Source organism: Leuciscus leuciscus (genome assembly GCF_965113295.1).
Source record: "Leuciscus leuciscus genome assembly, contig: SUPER_11_unloc_3, whole genome shotgun sequence".
Classification (NCBI taxonomy): domain Eukaryota; kingdom Metazoa; phylum Chordata; class Actinopteri; order Cypriniformes; family Leuciscidae; genus Leuciscus; species Leuciscus leuciscus.
The window spans coordinates 236,000-258,058 of NW_028118544.1; the positions used below are offsets into that span (position 1 = coordinate 236,000).

Here is a 22,059-nt window from a genome sequence, read left to right on the forward strand (position 1 = left end):
TGCTCACACTTTTGTAATTCACTTGCGCGCTGTGTTTATGCGCTTGCGCTGTTTTGTCCACCATTTGACGCCATAGAAACTCCTATGGAAAATCAAAGTCAACAGAGTATTTGAGTTTCTTTTACACTAATAAAAAAAAAGCGAGCTGGTATCGCCGGCGATACCGTAGACCTCAGGGGGTTAAAATGTTTAATTGGTATTTTGACCCTTGGGATCACTAGATGAGGGCTTAATGAACTCATTTTTGTGAAAACCTCAAATTCGACCATTTTGCCTGTAGCTCAGAATTATCCTGTACGCATTCTGACTCATTTTGCCAGCACGGGTCACATATGATATCGCATGTTTCTGCTTCTTCTTCGCCTGTGTTTTTATCAGGAGATTTAATACTTTTTCAAAAGTGAAAGATCTCAAACTAAACCGCCTTCAGTGACACATGTGTTAAATAGTTGTTGTTAAGTGTTAGCTTATTATATTTATGTTGAAATTTTATGGATTTAATTTTTACATTTTACATAATCTGCCTGTAAATGTTTGTATCTCCCAGGATACGTTTCCCCTTTGGGAGTTTAAATTAATTGGAAAAAAGAATGTTTGTTTGGCAATGCGTGTTACAACATTTTAATAACAATTTTAAAACATGTATTCTCTCATAACTTTAAACATTCTTTGTAAAATTCGGTCGAACAATGCCTGTTTATGAATATATTAGCCTACTGTATCATATTTAATATGCAAATTTCTAGGGCCTATGAATGATCAATATGACCAAAACTTTGCTGAGAAACATCATGTACACAGTCTTCTTCATGCCTTCTGTCCTCTGATTGATAGTTTATACTTAAAAAACAAAAACAAAATTCAAGTAAAGTCCTTTTGCTCAGAAAGTTTTTATTTTTATAAATGTAAATGTAAGAAACATTTATTAGACTGAAGCAACTGGGGTTTATTGATTATTAATACACCATTTTTTTGATCCATGATCCATAAAAGCCGTGTGTGCGTGTGTGTGCGTGTGTGTGTGCGTGCGTGTGTGTGTGTGCATGTGTGTGCGCGTGCGTGTGCGTGTGCGTGCGTGTGTGTGTGTGTGTGTGTGTGTGTGATGTGATACTCAACAAAAAACAGATGCTAACTTGTATATGCATGCATGTGTGTTTTTTTGTTGAGTATCATATTTATACATCGCTTTTATGGCTCATACTGTCAGAAACACAGGGTTAGTACTAGTGTGAAAACTTGAACACAGTCAAAAGGTGAACCCAAATGCAGAAAACCAGATGACAGTTCTGGGAAATATCTTCAAATCTTTTATTTGATGAAAAGGAACGTCCAAACTTTCCTAGGATAAAGCCAAAAAGTAAACTCCAAAAAACTTCCACAAATAGTTTGATAACAGTTCCAAAAAGTAAATCCAAAAAGTCCACAAAGTAAATCCAGAAGGAATTTGAAAAAAAGTTCACAAAAAGATCTGTGAGTACTCCAAAATTTCAAAGAGCAAAAGTCAATTAAACAAAACAAAGGAACCATACCAGGTACACAAATTAGATTTAGATAACTCCAAAAGAGGCACAGCAAGAGAATGACCTAGACTTGGTCATGACACTGGAAACACTGAGCAAAGTACTCAGGAGAAGGGTGACTTAAATACACAAACAGGGAACAAGGCACAGGAGACATAATGACAGAGACTGAAAACCAACAAGAGACACAATGAACATATATAATCTATGTGGCCAAACATAAGTCTAAAACCCTGACACCGGTGTTGTGCCTGAACGCGTTCATTGAACGATAGATAGTTCATGAACTCGTTCATATTTTGGGCGAACGTGAACTGAACGTACTCTGTTACTGCCTGATGAACGTTACTGTGAACTCGTTCATTCTGGTGTCTGTGAACGGCACGCTCTCTCAGTTTAACTTCGTTCAAAAGGGTGCAAGATTTCTATAGAAATGTATTTGTCCCGTTCGGAACCTCCGTTGTCCCGTTTATTGACGCTGATCTAACCACTGATGTATGACTGAATCTGATACAACAGCAACACTTGATCATAGCTGTCAACATTGAACATTGAAAATAAGGGAGATTTCCCAGAATCCATCCCCAAAATAAGGGATTTTTTTTACACGATTCTTACCCACAAACTTTTTAAAAAAGCACTGATCATTAACAGTCTAAAGAGTTTATAACTACACAATATATATAAAAAAATGGCAGACCAATGGATATGTTTTGTTTTACTTTTCAAAAAAGTGCTTTATTTATGAACAAAGTAAACATTACTTACACATTTTCATTTGCTACAACGTATTTTTAGCTTAATGTTGAGAGACAGAGTGAGAAAGAAACAGAGAGAAAGAGACAGACAGGCAGAAAGAATGTGTAAGAGGCAGTTGAACAAATGGATAGAGACAGTGAAGACAACTGTACACTGTCTTTCTCTTTCACACACACACACAAACTGTCTTTCTCTCTCTCGCACACACACACAGAGTCTTTCTCACACACACACTGTCTCTTTCTCTCTCTCACACACACACACACACACACACACACACACACACACACACACACACACACACACACACACAGAGTTGATATTTTTATGAGAGGTCGTAACACAACGTATTATTCAATGCATTACTTCTATATAGATTATATAAGTTGCTCAAGCAGAACCATGTAGCTACTTATATTAAAATTGCATACATTTTAAATTAAAACTTAATTTACCAAAACAGCAGATTTCATACCTTTTCTAAATCGTTATACATAAAGTCTTGCATGTCACAACTAACTTGTTTTTCCACATCCACGAATGAGACGAGTGTCGTTATGTTACCTTGTTGAAGTAAATTGTAGTTTTCCTTGCTTTACCTCGTCTTAAAATAAAAAGATGACTGTGAAAAATGGTACTATTTAATTACATGCATGAATGGTAAGATTACTAGCCTACATTTTATTTAATTAAACGCATTTATGGTGAAACTATTACATTTTAATGTCAATCTGTGTGCATTTTAAACACGAACCATGCGTTGTCACTTTACAGCACAGCAAAAAATAGACTCGGTATGGAAACGATCTCTGCACTGCTGTATACGCACCACAACTGGAACGGATCGACGGACTGCATCCGTGTGCAGTGTGAAAGCTCTAACTGTTACTGTAACATGGGTGCGGGAAAAAATACGCATCGCACACGCACTGCAAACGGAGTATGTGTGAAACGGGCGTCAGAGGAAGACCGCGAGTGCTTAGGGTTCCATTTGGGACAGGGCGACAGATAGTTGCGTGTTCTGAGTTAACACAATCAGAGCGTAAAAATACCGGATATTTTACGGGAAAATACTAAAACGGGAAGACAGCGGGAAAAGAGCTAAAATACGTGAGAAACCCGGAAAAAACGGGAGGGTTGACAGCTATGACTTGATCACGACACCGGTCATCATCCAATCACAGTCCACACTCACGCGCATCAGACCCAGAGATCAGACCATACGAATAACAAACTCTAAATTGAGAATTAATGATTATTTTGGGACAAATCATTGTTTGATTTGCGCACAGAATCCTCCGCTGTCTGGTCGCTTCGATCCGGACTCGCGCTAACGGCAAATCCCTTTCACTGTCCGACTGGGTTTTGATTTCGGCAAATCAGTTTTAACGAATTCAAACAACGTGATTATTGTGAGTCCAACATACATCCAGCCACGCAAGAAAGCATCAAATCATCCTGAGGGAATAATATACTGATGTTGTAACGATCACCAGCTGGAGTTGCCCTTGAGAGCCACCAGAGGGCACTCCACATAAGACTATTATCACTCTCAAACTACATTTCCCAGAACTCACTGCCTGGACTCATTATCACTTATCACTGATCACATTCACCTGTACCTCATTCACTGATTGCATTCACCTGTGTCTCATCATCCAGTTAGTCTCAGTCTATTTATACCATGTTCATTCACTCACCGCGAAGTCTTGTTTGTGTCTCACTGCATTTCTGAGCATTCTCCTAGTTTTCGTGTTTCTTGATTCTGGATATCTTGCCCTGTTCCCTGGATTACTCTCTCGCCTCTGGTCCCTGCCTGTTTTGTTTGTTTCTTTGTTTTTGACTGCCTGCCTGTGTATGACCCTTGCCTGTACATTGGATTACGCCTCTGGATTGCCCCACACAATAAAGCTGCATTTGGATCTCTCCTACTTCGTGTCTCTGAGCAGTTTCGTGACAGAAGACTTCGCCATACCCAGATCCAGCAGCAAGGATAACATGGACCCAGTAACTAGACTCTGCTCCATCTTCCAGGATGGTCGCCCCATAGAGGACTATGTGGGTGAGTTTGTGGCTTGTTGCCACCTGGCCCCGCTGGATGACGGGGAACTCAAGGATTGCTTTTGGATGGGACTGGATCAGGACGTGAGTTTTTATTTGCCTGAGGCTGACCCCAGATGGACTCTGGTTCAATATATAGATTTTGTTTTGCTATTTTGTGGGTCTCCCTTCATAGTGGGCGAGGTTGAGCCTGCACTTCACGCCAGTCCAGCCGAGCCTGCACTTCACGCCAGTCCAGCCGAGCCCGCACTTCACGCCAGATCTGCCGAAGCCAAGGCAGTATGCGTCATGCCCGCCGCGCCTGAGACAGCAAGCGACATGCCCGCCAAGACAGAGCCCTCTTCACCGCTGGTCCCGTCCAGCACAGAGCCCTCTTCACTGCTGGTCCCGTCCAGCACAGAGCCCTCTTCATCGCTGGTTCCGTCCAGCTCAGAGCCCTCTTTGCCGCTGGTCCTGCCCAGCACTTCTGCCGATCCAGAGACTGAGCTTCACGTCACTTCTGCCGATCCAGAGACTGAGCTTCACGGCACGTCCGCCCGTCAAGAGTCTCGTCCCGCCAAGACTGAATCTGTTCCTCGTTCTACGCCTGTGTCTTCGGACAAGATGGCCGACTCCACGCCTGTGTCTTCGGACAAGATGGCCGACTCCACGCCTGTGTCTTCGGACAAGATGGCCGACTCCACGCCTGTGTCTTCGGACAAGATGGCCGACTCCACGCCTGTGTCTTCGGACAAGATGGCCGACTCCACGCCTGTGTCTTTGGACAAGATGGTCGACTCCACGCCTGTGTCTTTGGACAAGATGGCCGACTCCACGCCTGTGTCTTCGGACAAGATGGCCGACGCCACGCCTGTGTCTTCGGACAAGATGGCCGACGCCACGCCTGTGTCTTCGGACAAGATGGCCACTGCCGAGCCAGTGTCTCAGGACAAGATGGTCTCCGCTGAGCCGGTGTCTGTTTCTCTGCCTGAGCCGGTGTCTGTTCCTGAGCCGGTGTCTGTTTCTCTGCCTGAGCCGGTGTCTTTTCCTGTGTCTGTTCCTGTGCCTGAGCCGGTGTCTGTTCCTGGGCCGGTGCCTGCTCCAGTCTATGACCCCGTAGCTGCCCCCAAGAAAATTTTGGGGGGGGGGGGCAGTAGGTCCCGCAATGGGACCATGGAGGCCGTGCCGCCATGGTCTCCTGAACTGCCGGCACCGCCCTGGCCGCCTGAGGGGTCGTCTCCGCCCTGGCCGCCTGCACAGCCTGCTCCGCCTGCACAGCCTGCTCCGCCCTGGCCGCCTGCACAGCCTGCTCCGCCCTGGCCGCCTGCACAGCCTGCTCCGCCCTGGCCGCCTGCTCCGCCCTGGTCGCCTGCACAGCCTGCTCCGCCCTGGCCTTCCGCCTGCCGGAGTCTTCAGATCCCCTTCCGCTGCACGGGCCTGGCCCTCCGTCCCGCCCCCGGGTCCGCCTCCGCTCCACCTCCCTCCTGGACAGTTTTAGGAGCGTCTGGAATCCGCTCCTTAAAGGGGGGGCTATGTAACGATCACCAGCTGGAGTTGCCCTTGAGAGCCACCAGAGGGCACTCCACATAAGACTATTATCACTCTCAAACTACATTTCCCAGAACTCACTGCCTGGACTCATTATCACTTATCACTGATCACATTCACCTGTACCTCATTCACTGATTGCATTCACCTGTGTCTCATCATCCAGTTAGTCTCAGTCTATTTATACCATGTTCATTCACTCACCGCGAAGTCTTGTTTGTGTCTCACTGCATTTCTGAGCATTCTCCTAGTTTTCGTGTTTCTTGATTCTGGATATCTTGCCCTGTTCCCTGGATTACTCTCTCGCCTCTGGTCCCTGCCTGTTTTGTTTGTTTCTTTGTTTTTGACTGCCTGCCTGTGTATGACCCTTGCCTGTACATTGGATTACGCCTCTGGATTGCCCCACACAATAAAGCTGCATTTGGATCTCTCCTACTTCGTGTCTCTGAGCAGTTTCGTGACAGATGTGATTTGCTGACCAAGAAACATTTATACATTAATTATTATTAATGTAAAAAAAAGAAAGAAAAAAAATCAGGATTCTTTGATAAATAAAAGGTTCAAAGTAAATTTATCCGAAATAAAAAAACGTAGCATTATAAATGTACTTGCTGAATAAAAGTAGGCTATTAATTTCTTTAAAAGTAGTGTATAATTACAAAAGCTTTCTATTTCAGATAAATGCTATTATTTTGAACTATGGTTTGTGTGTAATATGACTTTAATCAAAACAAATGTGTTGTCTGAAAACCTTTTAAACGCATACGAACCTGAAATGACATATAGGCCTACTGTGTTATGTTGGCCTAGCCTATAGCCTACAAATATTTTTGAGTGTCCCTCATTTTCCTGTAAAGAACCATGCACGATTGTCCCGCATTTGTTTAGTTGGCAACCCTACCCTCAATGCTATGTAAAACCTGGTTGGATAAGGATTTTAAAATTGGATATGAAGATGAAATCTGACGCATAGTTTCAGTGTTAAAACTGATAACATAATTGCTGTCTGTGGTTTTATATGGGCTGTGGCAATAATTTTGAAAAATAATAGCTCGCACAACATATGGAAAAAAAGAACTGAACTAGTTCATTTTTTGGAACTGTGAACTTTAGTTCAAAATTTTGAAGTTTGAACTATGAACTGAACTAGTTCATTTAAAAAATTGTTAACTGAACTTTGAACTAGTTCATGTAGAAAGTGAACTTTCCCAACACTGCCTGACACATATATGCAATTCAATGCAAATCAATAATAATTAAGAGATGGAAAATGTTCCCCAAAAGCCTGTTGTGTCATATTTGACATTTATATTAACATGAAAAAATGTCAAAAGAATTAAATTTTTAACATTAACAAATGGTGAATAATCAATAAACCCAGTTTCTTCAGTCCAGTAAATGTTTCTTACATTAATTTATAAAAATCATGAATCATTAATAAATCATTTCTCAGCAAAAAATACTTTATTTGATAAAAAAAAAGTATAAACTATCAATCAGAGGACAGAAGGCATGAAGTAGATTGTGTGCAAGAGCAAAACAGAGAGGCAGAAGGTAGCATTAGGAAGACAGAAACAATCAATGCATATCCAGTAAAACCTCATGGTATGTTCACTGTCAGCAACAGTGTTGTCATAATTATCAATTTAGGTTTGACCATATTGATTTCACTTTATTTGAATGGTCCCTTGAACACATTCTGTTGACTATCAGTACAGTTGCACATGTCTACTAACTCCCATTGGAGTGTTAATAGATTTATTAGTAGACTAGTAGGGTTAGGGTTAGAATAAGTTGGCATGTAGTTACAAAGTTACTTATAGTCAGTAGTTAACCTACCATACTCTTGTGTGCTTTCATCTTCACGATGAGTCTGTCACAGAGAAGAGGTGTAGTTGTGTTTGAGCTCATTTAGAACTGTTGGATTTATGAAGAACATGTGTTGAAAGCTTTTTGAATTTCTTTATTCTTTTTTTTATGACTGATAAATCTCCAATTGAAATTTAGACATATTTAATAGTCTTTGTAGAATTGTGGCTTGTACGTGTTGATCTGAACTGAGAGAGTGAAGAGTGTGTCATTGTTCTCTACAGGTTGAGTGATTGTGGAGTCACAGATGAAGGTTGTTCTGCTCTGGCTTCAGCTCTGAGATCAAACCCCTCACACCTGAGAGATCTGGATCTGTGGGGGAATAAACTAGGAGATTCAGTTCATCTGCTCTCTGCTGTACTGGAGGATCCTCACTGTAAACTGGACACACTGAGGTAAGATTGTCTCTCTGATTGTCACACATGTCTTTGTCCTCAGTAAGAATTTTAGGACTAAAATTAGCTTGTAAAATGTTCTGTAAACACTAAATCTCAGCACAGAAATCACAGGTGTACACAAATGTCTAATCTCATGATCTGGTATTAGTGTTCATTTTTACATTCTTTTTAAAATATATCCTTTCAATTTAGTGAGTATTTCATTATATTCATTATGTTCAATAATTTTAATTTATTTATTTAATAATTTAATAACAATAATCTGATCCTATAGTTCCCCCGGCACTGCACAGTCCTTAATCGTTGAAGTTTCTGCTTTGAACGGCTCTTTCCGTGGCTACAAAAATAAATAAATTCAAAGTAGCTTTTCAAACACTACTAATGTACTAATATGAAAGATAATAAGCAAAAGAAATGTAATAACTTCATGCTGATCTTCATTATCTTATATGCAGGGAAAACACCTGAACTTCTGCGGAGCAGTAATGAATAAAGTAACATGGTCAGCGTCGCGCTGGTGAGATTAGTTTGCGCTCTCCATTCGGTTTCGCTAGCAAACACGTCCTCCCTGCGATGTCGAGTCGGTCACACAGCTCGGTCCATTGAGCCGCACCGATGATGTCAGCACGGCACGAGCTCTGTAACACCGCTCCGTTTCGTCCCACTGTTGGTGTGTTTGGCTTCCCATACAACTCGTTACAACTAACGCGCCAAATGAAACAGAAGTGCGGACACACAACTTCCTTTTCAAGGGAAATTAGCCATCATCAACTACCGAAATCTCTTCTTATTTCAGTAATGCGTATGAATGAATTTCACCAAGGTTGATCAATGTTTTTTGTTTCACTAGTGTTGAGGCTTTTCAATAATTGTTTCCTATACGGCCCTTCATACTGGTGGTCTCATATTTGTCTCCTCCAAAGTTTCAGACAAGAATGAACATTGATCTAGTTCATTTGTACAGTATGGTGCACTGGCAGAATAGTTTTGTATAATTAGTGTAGAAATATGTGAAATGCTTATAAATCATTAAATGTTTAAGTTTTATTGGCCCCATTATTACACATTTTTCAAGTGTCCAGACATATATTGTTATCCATTTAATATGAAGAGACAATTTTATTAGTCTTTTTCATTATAATATATATTATAACATTTCTAAAGACACTTATTTACTGTTGTGGTAATAAACACTTATGTGTTAAACTGTAAGCATGAAGTTATAAGGCAACGCAAATAATAGAAATAAATGATAAACATGAAAATGGTCTTGATATAAAAGCTTCAGGTCAGGGGCATTCAGTCCGTATACTGTACGCTGTGAATGCTCTGCAGACCCAAGCCATTTAAGAGAATGAGTTTGTGGACTCGCAAATTAATATTAACACTATAAATATGACTATAAATTCCCTTGTCGGTTGAGGTGTAAAATAAAGCTTACATAATAAAAGTCCGTCATTTATTTATTTGCCATTCAACAATTTTTTTCCAAATAAGTGCCAGTTATAAAGTAAATAAAATTAATACATTATTAGTTAACTGTGTTATTTGTATATGTAAATTTCTGAAATACATAACTTGCACACAGTCACCTCTGATAACAGATCACTCTAAATTGTAATGTAGAGTTGCATTTTCTGTAAAACTGCTTTGAAACAATATGTATTGTGAAAAGCGCTATACAAATAAAATGTGAAATTAATGGAAAAGTTATGGAGGGTTTTGGGTAAGTGTATCCACAACGCTGGCGTTATTATGCATCATCATCATTGTTTTGCGTTCTATGGAAGCATATGGGTAGCAATATTCAATTTGAAATGTAATATGTAAAATGGCAATGCATTTCTGTATTTAAATTTACGTTTTCCATTACATTTGTGCAACGTTTGGTGCAAAATTAAAATTAAAATTCAATTATATTATTTACATTTGCCATTTCATACACTAGTTTTAATATGTAAATTGAATACATATTTTAACATATTTTAAGTTTGCAGTGGCTTCATAAATTAATGAAAAATATAAAAAAACAAAGTACACCGGATGCACATTTCTTTGTTCTTCATTTTCTAGAACTAGTTTAAGAATCTTGCTGTATTTATATGTAATTAATTAAGAGAAAGTACACCGCCATCTTATTCTGACGAAAGTGACTTGAACGCACTGCCGTAAACACGACTTCCCAGGACTTATAGATGATGACGTCACCGGGGGGGCCAACTTCACACAGTGATTGACAGGGTGGGAGGGGGCGGGGCCAACTTCACGCAGTGATTGACAGGGGGGGAGGGGGCGGGGCCAACTTCACACAAGGCTTGTTCGACTTCATGCAGGTCTGCGCAGACCGATCGGCGGCTGACTTGAAGCAGTGCATGCCGGTTAGAAATTTTGTCCGACTTGATAAAGTGCCGACGCCACGTGACTGTGACGTATGCCATCAAAGTACCGCGAGAGCGATTCGAGAGTAGCCGGAGAACTCAGCCAGCGCAGCTTCTCAAGAGCGGCTGCTCGAGCTCTGATGACGACACAGCTGTTCCACGATTGGCCGGATTCACCGCATGACAACGATCACGTGTGTTTCGTGTTTATTCGAAAACCTTTAGTTCCTCTAAAGCTCACAAATCAGTTTTTTATAACAGTAAACACTCTTTTCATGTAGTTGCGATGTTATATTGTGTCATGTTTATCAAATTAAAACTGATTAAAAAACGTAGACTCCACTTCATTGATAGAAGTTTATGTTGAACTTTATTCTTGTTCAAACAGACGCTGTATGAAGCAGTACATAAAGTATTGAATGAAAATGTCTCTGAAACATCTGTGTATTATTTGGCAAATATTGAATTTATTTCACTTCAGCTGTGGTAAAGTATGCAAACACCCATGGGCGTAGATTACGCGGGGGACGCGGGGGACGTGTCCCCCCCACTTTTTATAAAATGTAAATTCGTCCCCCGCACTTTTTCATAGGGCAAGTGTGTCCACCACACCCGGTTTTCGCGGGTGTGCATAGCCTACATCGAGATTTAAAATCCAAAGAGTCAAGTCTATCTACATACGTGACTTTCACGTTTCCATGGTAATCAGTCACTCGTGCATCACGACACGCCCATGCTCGCACCCGCGCCCAATCCATTTTTTTTCATAGAGGTTGCAGTGAGTTCAAAACGACAACAAACTCTTCAGTCTTAACTCGATCCTTTTTCACGAAAAAGTCAAGCGCTGTAAGTAAGTTGTCATGTGGTATCCGAATTGTGTTGCACAATGATGAATAACTCTGCCTATTTCTCTTGTTGAATAATTAACAAGTTTCTACCCGCACAAACGTGCGTTTATTTTCAATCTTTTTTTATTCGTAATGTCTTTTATTTTCACAGATGTTATCAAAGCCCTTCAAATTAGAATAAACATGGTGATTGTTAGCCTAATGCTGAATTTGTATTTCCTTGCATTAACAGCCTGCTTGAATCAGGCAGTGTTGTAACATGTGTACATGATGACAAAATTTAAGTTCTCTTGAAAAAGCCTAACCAGAAAGTTTGAAGTAGTTTTAAAAGCTTGAAGTTTGAAGGTTTTCAATTGGAAAGTTTTAGTTTAGTAAGACAGACAGGCAGATAGATAGATAGATAGATAGATAGATAGATAGATAGATAGATAGATAGATAGATAGATAGATAGATAGATAGATAATAAATAATATTAATAATAAATAGGGAATCACAGATAATGCAAGGATGATTCTGATTTAATTTAATGTTAAGTGGCGATTGATAGCCTATAGTTGATAATAATACACTGACGGTAACAAAGTTTCAATTTGAAATGAAAGATGGAGCATAGGCTACATTTAATAAAATTAAGGAAAAAATGCCCTTTATAAAGGTAAAAAACTTATTCTGATAAAAATGTTTTCCAACAGTGATGTAATAATTGTAGTTTGAATAATTGTAATGTGATGATCAAATATCATAGGTTTGGGCGGTTGGCGGGTGGATTATTTATTTTTAACAGCAGATTCGGGTGACTCAAAGTGCACCAGATTAATGCATTTATCTTTAAAATGTACACATTTTCTTCCAGGGGGGCATGCCCCCCGACCCCCCTAGGGGTACCGAGCTCCACCCACAAACACAGGCTATATGATGGTCTATGAAAAATACAAATTTCATTATCTTATTATTAAAATGCATGATCAGGATTTTACCACTCCCGCCTAGTTTTGAGCCAGGAAAAACCCTGCATGTGCAATATAAAGTAATGAACATCTTTCTTTCTTTCTGTTTTATTGCTTTAAAAATAAATAGCATATTAAGCCAATTAAGCAAAAACCTGTCAACAAAAGTCTGAAAAAAACTGGTATTACACTTGACATTCTGTCCCCCTCACTTTTGAAATGATGGCTACGCCCCTGCAAACACCACGTGAGCGGTCACTACGGGAACCAGAAAGTGTCCGACTTCACGTGTCCATTTGCAGCTCCTCCCCGCCTGCACTCGACTACTCTCAAGAAGTCCTCTCTGCAGCCTGTAGCACGATGACGTAGCTGGATCAGATCCAACACGTACTGGACGCTGTTACGCGCATGCGCGGTGGTGTGTTTGGTGACGTCATATAGGCCTATGCATGCGCACTACAAGAGAGTTGATCAGTGATGATTTTTTTTTTTTTTTTTGCTTGTCCTGCAGACACTTAACAGCAAATTAAGAGGAACCTTATGTACAGATCACTGTGGAAAAATTTGCCATTAACGAAGGAACTCTTACCAGACAAAATATCTTAAAGCATTTTTTTTCTTTCTTTTTTTTGGACATCTGACAAGATTTCTTTTCTTGATGCTGTTATTATTTTTGCATTTTCCCTTGAATGTGTACTGGTATGTTAAGTTGTTTACAGACCATATTTTATTGTAGCTTTAGGATTAACATTACAGAGACAATTACTTGACTAATTTTTGCTTCCACTCAACAGCAAATATGACCTGAATAAAATAAAATGGCTTAATTTTAAAATGTTCTGTATACACGCATAAAAAAATAAAAAATACTTGCGGTGACCACATGCTATTAATCCATCAAATTTAGGTTTAAAATCATGTGATTTAAAATGTTGTAAAATGTACTATTTTGTAGAGAGAAACTAGGATAACTTAAGCATCACATTTATGTAAATAATTATTCATCAATAATTACTTATTACTATTTATCAGTACTACTACTACACAGGTTAGAACGGTTAGATGGGGCGGGGCCAACTTCACTTCCGGCGCTGCACTGTGGCGACGAGTGCCTACAGCACGTCTGAAATGTTTGTTTGTTTTATGGGTTATATGTAAGCGTTTTTCATCACATAAACCTCGAACTACACGCTTTGAAAGTTTGGTTGTTAAGTCAGAAGCGAGCCAACAAAGTCAAGATGCGTTTTGTTACGCAGTTTTTGTCTATCGTCCTGGCGATTCACCTGTTGCTGTTAACAGTCCTTTCACTGAGTCGGGGAAGCTATGCATCGGCCGCCGCCACAACATATGGGATTTTACATTATACCCGGGATCAACTCTGGCAACTAAGGGATCTGCATAGCGGAAACTTTCCAGTCGATCTGCCAGATGAGTGTACACGGACATCCACATCACCGAGGAAAAGAGGCCGGCGAGGAGGCGTACGGCGTAGAGTTCGCGCACGGGGGAGCAAGCCACCTCTACCTACGGTCATCCTGGCTAACAACCGCTCCTTGGTGAAGCAACTTACGGAGCTACGGAACGCTGTGAGGAACCTCTCAGAGTATCGGGAAAGTTGTCTGTTGTGCTTCACGGAAACATGGCTTAAAGACACGACTGATAACTCAACACTCAGGATCACAGGGTTTAGCGACCCGATTAGACTGGACCGTGATGCACAGGTAACCGGCAAAAGAATGAGAGGGGGGGTGTGTGTTTATATAAATGAGCGATGGTGTAAAAACTACACAGTAAGAGACTCCCATTGCTCGGAGGATATTGAGCTATTGTCGCTGTCGGTAAGACCTTACTATCTACCTAGGGAATTTGGTCAGGTGTTTGTCACTGTGGTATATATTCATCCCCGCGCTAATACTAAGGTCGCGGCAAATAGGATATACGACACAATGGCTAAACTAGAAAACATGGCACCTGATGCACCGAAGTTTGTGCTCGGAGACTTTAAAGGGTTAATTCACCCAAAAATGAAAATTCTGTTAGTAATTACTCACCCTCATGTTGTTCCAACCGTGTAAGACCTTCGTTCATCTTCGGAACACAAATTAAGATATTTTTGATGAAATCTGAGAGCTGATAACTTCTCCGTAGGCTGCTAGGTGGCCCAAACTTGCTGGCCCAGAAAAGTTATTAAAGAGATCGTTAATATAGTCCACGTGACTACAGTGGCTCAATATATCAAGCGACGAGAATACTTTTTGTGCGCAAAAACAAACAAAAATAACGACTTTATTCCACTATTCATTTCCTTTTCTCTGGGCCTCGTAAGTGTTTTTGCGCAGCGCGTCTGTGTTACACGTCACCACGTAGGCTCACTATTGGCCGACGCTGGTCATGTGTGTGACGCGCAGCGCAAAAACACTACGCGAACCAACTAGTGGCCCAGAGAGAAGGAAATGAATAGTGGAATAAAGTCGTTATTTTTGTTTGTTTTTGCGCACAAAAAGTATTCTCGTCGCTTGATATATTGAGCCACTGTAGTCACTTGGACTATATTAACGATCTCTTTAATAACTTTTCTGGGCCAGCAAGTTTGGGCCACCTAGCAGCCTACGGAGAAGTTATCAGCTCTCAGATTTCATCAAAAATATCTTAATTTGTGTTCCGAAGATGAACGAAGGTCTTACGCGGTTGGAACAACATGAGGGTGAGTAATTACTGACAGAATTTTCATTTTTGGGTGAACTAACCCTTTAATGGATGCTCAATCAAAAGCGTATTGCCCAATTACTATCAATACGTCGAATGCCCGACAAGGAGGGATAAAACACTCGATCTATGCTTTGGGAATATTAAAGACGCTTATAAGGGCTATGCAAAACCACCCCTCGGAGACTCGGATCACAATGCAATCCAGCTTGTCCCGCAGTACAAACAAAAGCTCAAGACCAGCAAACCGGAGATAAAGACAGTTAAACAGTGGACTAATGAGTCTGTTGAACGCCTTCGAGGCTGTTTTGATTGTACTGTGTGGGACATTTTCGTGCACACTAGTAAGAATTTGGAAGAGTTGACTTTAGTGGTGACTGACTATATTCGGTTCTGTGTGGACTGTATAATCCCAGAAAAAACTTTTAGGGTATTTCCAAATGACAAACCCTGGGTAAATAAAGAATTAAAAGTTGCACTGCACAGGAAAAGGAGAGCTTTTGAGCAGGGAGACAGGCTTAAAATGAAAGCAATTCAGAAGGAGATTAGACAGATAACAAATGACTGTAAACAGAAATATAAACGGCAGATTGAGGTGAAAATGAGGGGGAATAACCTGAAACATGCATGGCAAGGGATGTATACAATGATAGGGAAGGAAGAGAAGAAAAGGCACATAGATGCAAATGGAGATGATCAAGCATTTGCAAATGAACTGAATGGTTTTTATGCACGGTTCGAAACATCAGACTTTCTCCTGGAGCGTGATGCCATTAGACAGCAGTTACAGTATGGTACTCCTCCAACTATTACAGCGGATGAGGTGCGTAGAGTTTTTAATAAAATTGATTCTAAAAAAGCACCAGGCCCAGATCAAATAAGTGGTAGGGTTTTGCAAATGTGTAGTGAACAACTTAGCCTCATTTTCTGCCAGCTTTTTCAAAAGTCATTAGATACACATTACATTCCTAAAGCCTGGAGGTCCTCGCTCATAGTACCAGTACCTAAGGTAGCAAGACCAGCTGATTTAAATGATTATCGTCCAGTCGCCCTAACATCAATCGTGGTGAAGAGCCTAGAGAGAATTGTTCTGAGACATATTCTAAATGATGTGCAATGTAATATCGACCCTTTACAGTTTGCCTATAGAAACAAGCGGAGCACAGATGATGCCCTTCTGTATATGCTCCATAATATCTATTGCCATCTGGATAAGCCCAAACGATATGTCCGGGTTCTCTTTATAGATTTTTCCTCCGCCTTCAACACCATCAGGCCCCACATTATGATGGAGAGGCTGGGGCAGTTAGGGGTAAATCCTAACATTATAAGGTGGGTTGAGTCCTTTCTGACGGAGAGAACACAGTGTGTTAGGGTAAATGAGGCTGTGTCCTCCCCGATTATGACCAATACAGGATCCCCACAGGGCAGTGTCATCTCACCAGTATTGTTCACTCTTTACACTAATGAGTGTAGAAGTAATACACCTGAGCATCTTACAATAAAATTTGCAGATGATACAGCAATAGTGGGGTTAATACAGAATAGTGATGAGACCAACTACAGGGCCTGGGTGGATCAATTTGCAGATTGGTGTAGGTCCAGCTATCTTCATCTAAATATAAAGAAAACAAAGGAAATAATAATAGATTACAGAATTGGGAGCCAGCCCCATCAGTGTTTGGTTATAAATGAAGAGGATGTTGCGATTGTAGCCGAGTACAAGTACTTAGGGACAATAATAGATAATAAGTTGCAATGGAACAGTTATACTATAAAAAGGGGCTGCAGAGGCTGCATTTTATGCGGAGACTAAGACAATTTAGAGTGGATAGTGATATGATGTTACTTTTTTATCACTCATTTGTGGAGAGCATTCTACTTTTTTGTTGTGTTGCCTGGTATTTCTCTTTGTCAGTGACCAATAAAAACAGACTGAGCAAGATAGTTAACTTGGCTAGCAAGGTTGCAGGGAAAAAACTAGACAGTATGGCTATTACCTGTGAAAGAAGGGTGTTGAAGAAAGGTCAAGCAATTAATAGAGATATGTCACACCCCCTACACCAGGCATATGAGGTGTTGCCATCAGGGAGGAGGATTAGGTTACCCTCTTTCAAAACTAATCGAGCCAGTAAGTCATTCATTCCAACTACATTACACTTATGAATAAGAACTTACCTGCAGGACAGCACTTTAAATAGCATCATGCACTTTCTTTCCAGCTTGACTGTTACAGTATGCACAACTGCACTTTATTATCCTAGTTATGTGTAGTGGGGTTTGAGTCTTCTGTCCTGATGTTGTGTATGGGTGTGGGTGTGGTAGGGTGGGGGTGTTTGGGGAGAGGGAAATGTTGTTGTATATTTTGTTTGGAATTCTGTCTTGTCAACTGTCTTGTTGTCTTATGTATAAATGTATCAGACGTACTGTATGGCAGGGGTTCCCAACCTTTTTTTGTCTGAGACCCCCTTTTACCCAAGAAAATATTTTAGGGCCCCCCTTCACATTTAATGATATTATCGCTCTTGTAAGCTTGCAGCAAGGATGACAAAATATGTTGTTTTCAAATAAACGGTATGTTTACTATAAACAGATATGTTTATGCACAAATAATAGCCTATAATATTGAAAATACAATAACAAAAACATTAGTAGGCCCTTTGTAATTTAAAAATGTAAGCCTAGGAGTAGCCTATAAATTTGCCCTATTTTAAATGCAATAAAAATATCAGTATTCACACTTGTGTGTAGGTAAAAAAAGAATGAATATAGGCTATTACTAAATGACTTCTGTCTGGGGCCTCAATACTTGCATGTTATTTGTGAGGCTTTATCAATGTGAGGCTTTATTTTTTAGGCTTTTGGCGCTATAGCGAGTGATAATAAACTTGTGTTTATTAACAGAATAATGCGTCTTTCGGAAGAACATTGTAGCCGGAACTACTTCTCTCTCTGTGTGCGTCTATGACGAGTCACGCAGGTACTGGGCTACTCCGCAGCGGCAGCGATCCGAACCAGGGTAAAATAGTCCCTATGTAATCACTTATTATAGGTGTACCATAGTGATTCAGGATAAGACAAAAACACTGCAAAATGGATTCATGATGAACTCGCTCATAATATAAATTTTGAACAGAAAAAAAGTTAAGGACTTTTATTTAATGCAAATTGCTCAAAACTTTTCAAAATATGACGCGACCCCCCACAGAGCTCGGTGAGGCCCCCTTGTGGGCCGCGACCCCCCTGTTGGAAACCGATGCTGTATGGTGTAGAACAAATTTCCGAAAGGATAAATAAATCTCTCTCTCTTCACACAGTGATTGACAGGGAGGGAGGGGGCGGGGCCAACTTCACACAGTGATTGACAGGGAGGGAGGGGGCGGGGCCAACTTCACACAGTCATTGACAGGGAGGGAGGGGGCGGGGCCAACTTCACGCAGTGATTGACGGCGGAATGCATTTTCAATTTGCACATTGAATTTTGCTTCATTCATTGCGGGACATTTAATGAAAATGCAATCGCAAGTGTCTTAACTGTGGGTGTAAATGCAATTAAGAAAAATAACATTTGAATGATCATTTTGCTACATTATTTGTTTGAACATGTTAAACAGTGACTTTTTATCTCACAATTCTGACTGTTTTTCCCCTCAGAATTGCAAGGTATAAACTCGCAATTCGGACTTTTTCTTGCAATTGCTATTTATGTCACGCAATTGTGAGTTTGGCCCTGTCACAAACGGCACCCTAAACACTCGCGGTCTTCCTCTGAGTCCGCACTTTCCTGACGTAACGCCGCTTTGACTGTCGTGAACAAGTCTGCTGTGGAGCTCGCTTCAGTGCGCATTTAGAGCACATATCGACCGCAGAGGGGCGCTCGTGAGTACCCTTCTGAAACCTAAAACTACTAAATGGGACACCCTATGGACTTAATGGGCACGCAGAAGCCATTGTAAGTCTACAAGACTGAAAGTGAGGTGTGCCATTTAGGACAGGGCCTTTATATCTCGGTGAGTGGATTCTGACAAAATGAAACACCTCTGATTGGCTGCGTTCAATAGACCAACAAACATGACTGTGATTGGCTACATTACTCACCGCTGTAAAAACATTTGACGTTCTCCAGAGCTCAAACACAAAAACACACTTGAGAGTTTGCCAGTATGATATTATTACAGAATCAACTGAGGATGATCTTGCATTCGCTTCAGAGTGCTTATATTTAAATTTGACTTTGTGATATTTTTTACTATTTTTTTAATTTAACAAATTATTTGTGATCAAGCATTAATTGACGGACCCCCTGCAGTACGGCTGCGGACCCTTGTGTTAAACTGATCTGATCTGAACTGAGAGAGTGAAGAGTGTGTCATTGTTCTCTACAGGTTGTGGGATTGTGGAGTCACAGATGAAGGTTGTTCTGCTCTGGCTTCAGCTCTGAGATCAAACCCCTCACACCTGAGATATCTGGATCTGACTGTGAATAAACTAGGAGATTCAGTTCATCTGCTCTCTGCTGTACTGGAGGATCCTCACTGTAAACTGGAGACACTGGGGTAAGATGAACTCTCTGATAAACACATATTTATTCCTTGGTAAATATATTATGTATTAGTTAATTAATAGTTTTTAACTTTTTTACTCAATGATCACCAACTTTGCTTGTTAAACTCTAGCTTGTTTTCGGATCTGAAGAAGGAGTCCAACCAAACAATTACACATCCACACAACACAAATGAGAGACAAATGAATACATTTCATTGAGAGCTCATTTTCTGTACAATTATAGTTTGACCAGGAAAACCAAAACCAGTATTTTATGTGTGATTCATAGACACTCAGTTAAACAATAAATTACAAGTGATTCTTACTTCAGTCCAAATGCACAATAAATAAATATTCAGTTAAATCAGTGAACATCACAGGTGAGCCAATGCTTGATTAAACATGCTAATCCTAAAACATAAATGTTCTCCCCAGTGTATACAGTACTGTGCAAAAGTCTTAGGCATGTTAATATCCCCCCCCCCCCCCCCCCCCCAAAGATGGTTTTAAGTCAGTTATTTATATATTTTGCTGTAATGTGTCAGTAGGAAATATTACACAAATACACAAAGTATAAATGTTATATTAAAACAACAGTGTTTTTGAACTGACAGAGTTACAACACCCACAGACTTCCATAGGAATCGAGGAATGCGGAAGTAAAGTTTTGTATTGCAGTAAATATCATTACAATAAGTCAAAACAAAACTATAATAAATGTCCTAAAGAACAGAGCACAATATAAAAAAGGAAAAATAAATAGAAATAGAAAAATAATAATAATATCAGGGACAAAAAGATTTCTAATAATTAACATTTCTTTAATAAATTGATTAATCTTCCACTTTTCAATGTTGACATTCTCTGATCCTCTTCGGTTTAAAAATGACCGAACACGTTTTTAATTTAATTGTTTTGCTTCATCTGAATGGGATGACACTTGTTTGTTGTATTAGCTTTGTGAACACACACAAAATAATCATAGACATGATTCGGATATGGTAAAGGGTCGTAAAAAAAAATGTGTCACACTTGGTTCCTTCAAAAATGACCGACAGGAAATGAATGGGAAATACGAAAACTCAGAGAAACTTTTGGTGGTACAAACTACAAATCAGCCGCTGTGCAGAAAAAAAGTGTACAGCAATGAAACACACACACACACACACACACACACACACACACACACACACACACACACACACACACACACACACACACACACACACACACACACACACACACACACACACAGACAGACAGACAGACAGACAGACAGACAGACACACACACACACACAGAGAGAAATGAACTAGTTAGACTGCAACAGCAAATTTTGATAATATGCAAAATAAAATCAATAAATGAAGAAAAATACAAAAGAGACTCTCTCGCTCAAACACAGGCACACTCACACACACACACACACACACACACACACACAGAGAGAAATGAACTGGTTAGACTGCAACAGCAAATTTTGATAATATGCAAAATAAAATCAATAAATGAAGAAAAATACAAAAGAGACTCTCTCGCTCAAACACACGCACACACACTCACACACACACACACACACACACACACACACACACACACACACACACACACACACACACACACACACACACACACAGAGAGAAATGAACTAGTTAGACTGCAACAGCAAATTTTGATAATATGCAAAATAAAATCAATAAATGAAGAAAAATACAAAAGAGACTCTCTCGCTCAAATGCACACACACACACACACACACACACACACACACACACACACACACACACACACACACACACACACACAATAATTGTTTGGTCTTATTTTAGCCTAATAGGTGTTCCTGATATCTGCTGCATATGCAACAATACATAAAATAATTACAGTTTGTATGTACATAGTTAAAATAATATTTATTATTATAATTCAATTTTTATTCCTGTTTTTTAACCTACAGTTTGATAATGATTGTTTGCTGTTGTTATTTTATTGTTTTTGCTGTTAGATCATAATTGCTGTTCCCTTCTGAAGTTTTATTACCATTTATAGAATTAAACTGAATAAAATACCAATTAATTGCAAAATGTCTGTATAAAGTGTTTTGAATTATCACTATCCATCCCTTATTTTGTCAGATTTTTTTAATGATCAAATGCTGATTAACAAAAATGCTTGCATTGTGTTCCTTTTCTAACCAAACGTTATTGTTTGATTGTAATCATAATGCAAAACCTGATACTTATGTAACAAAAATATCTAAACCTTAAAAAAAATAGTCTTTTAGAATGTCTAAATAAAAATAAAAAAAACGAATAAAATGGAGAAATCATGTCTAAAAAAAACAATGGGAATCAAAAAGCCTCTCTATGTATTTATATAGGGAGCAACAGTACAGCCTACAGGCGGTTACACGACATTACACAAGTTTTTACTTTTTAACGCCACTGGATGATGCTTTTCTCACTTCAAAAAATGGATTTTAAAGACCTGCACTAATGTG

The 22,059-nt window shown here is 39.8% G+C and overlaps 1 protein-coding gene across 1 annotated transcript in view; it reads left to right on the forward strand.

Moving 5' to 3' along the window:
- The window catches only part of LOC309510152 (NACHT, LRR and PYD domains-containing protein 12-like), a gene marked incomplete at its 3' end in the record, with an annotated part of 757,492 nt that overhangs the window by 192,811 nt on the left and 542,622 nt on the right, over positions 1 to 22,059 (forward strand). The window contains exon 8 of the mRNA XM_082191218.1: positions 19,400 to 19,570. Coding sequence (XP_082047344.1) covers positions 19,400 to 19,570 — 171 coding nt within the window. The remainder of the gene's footprint in view (positions 1 to 19,399; positions 19,571 to 22,059) is intronic.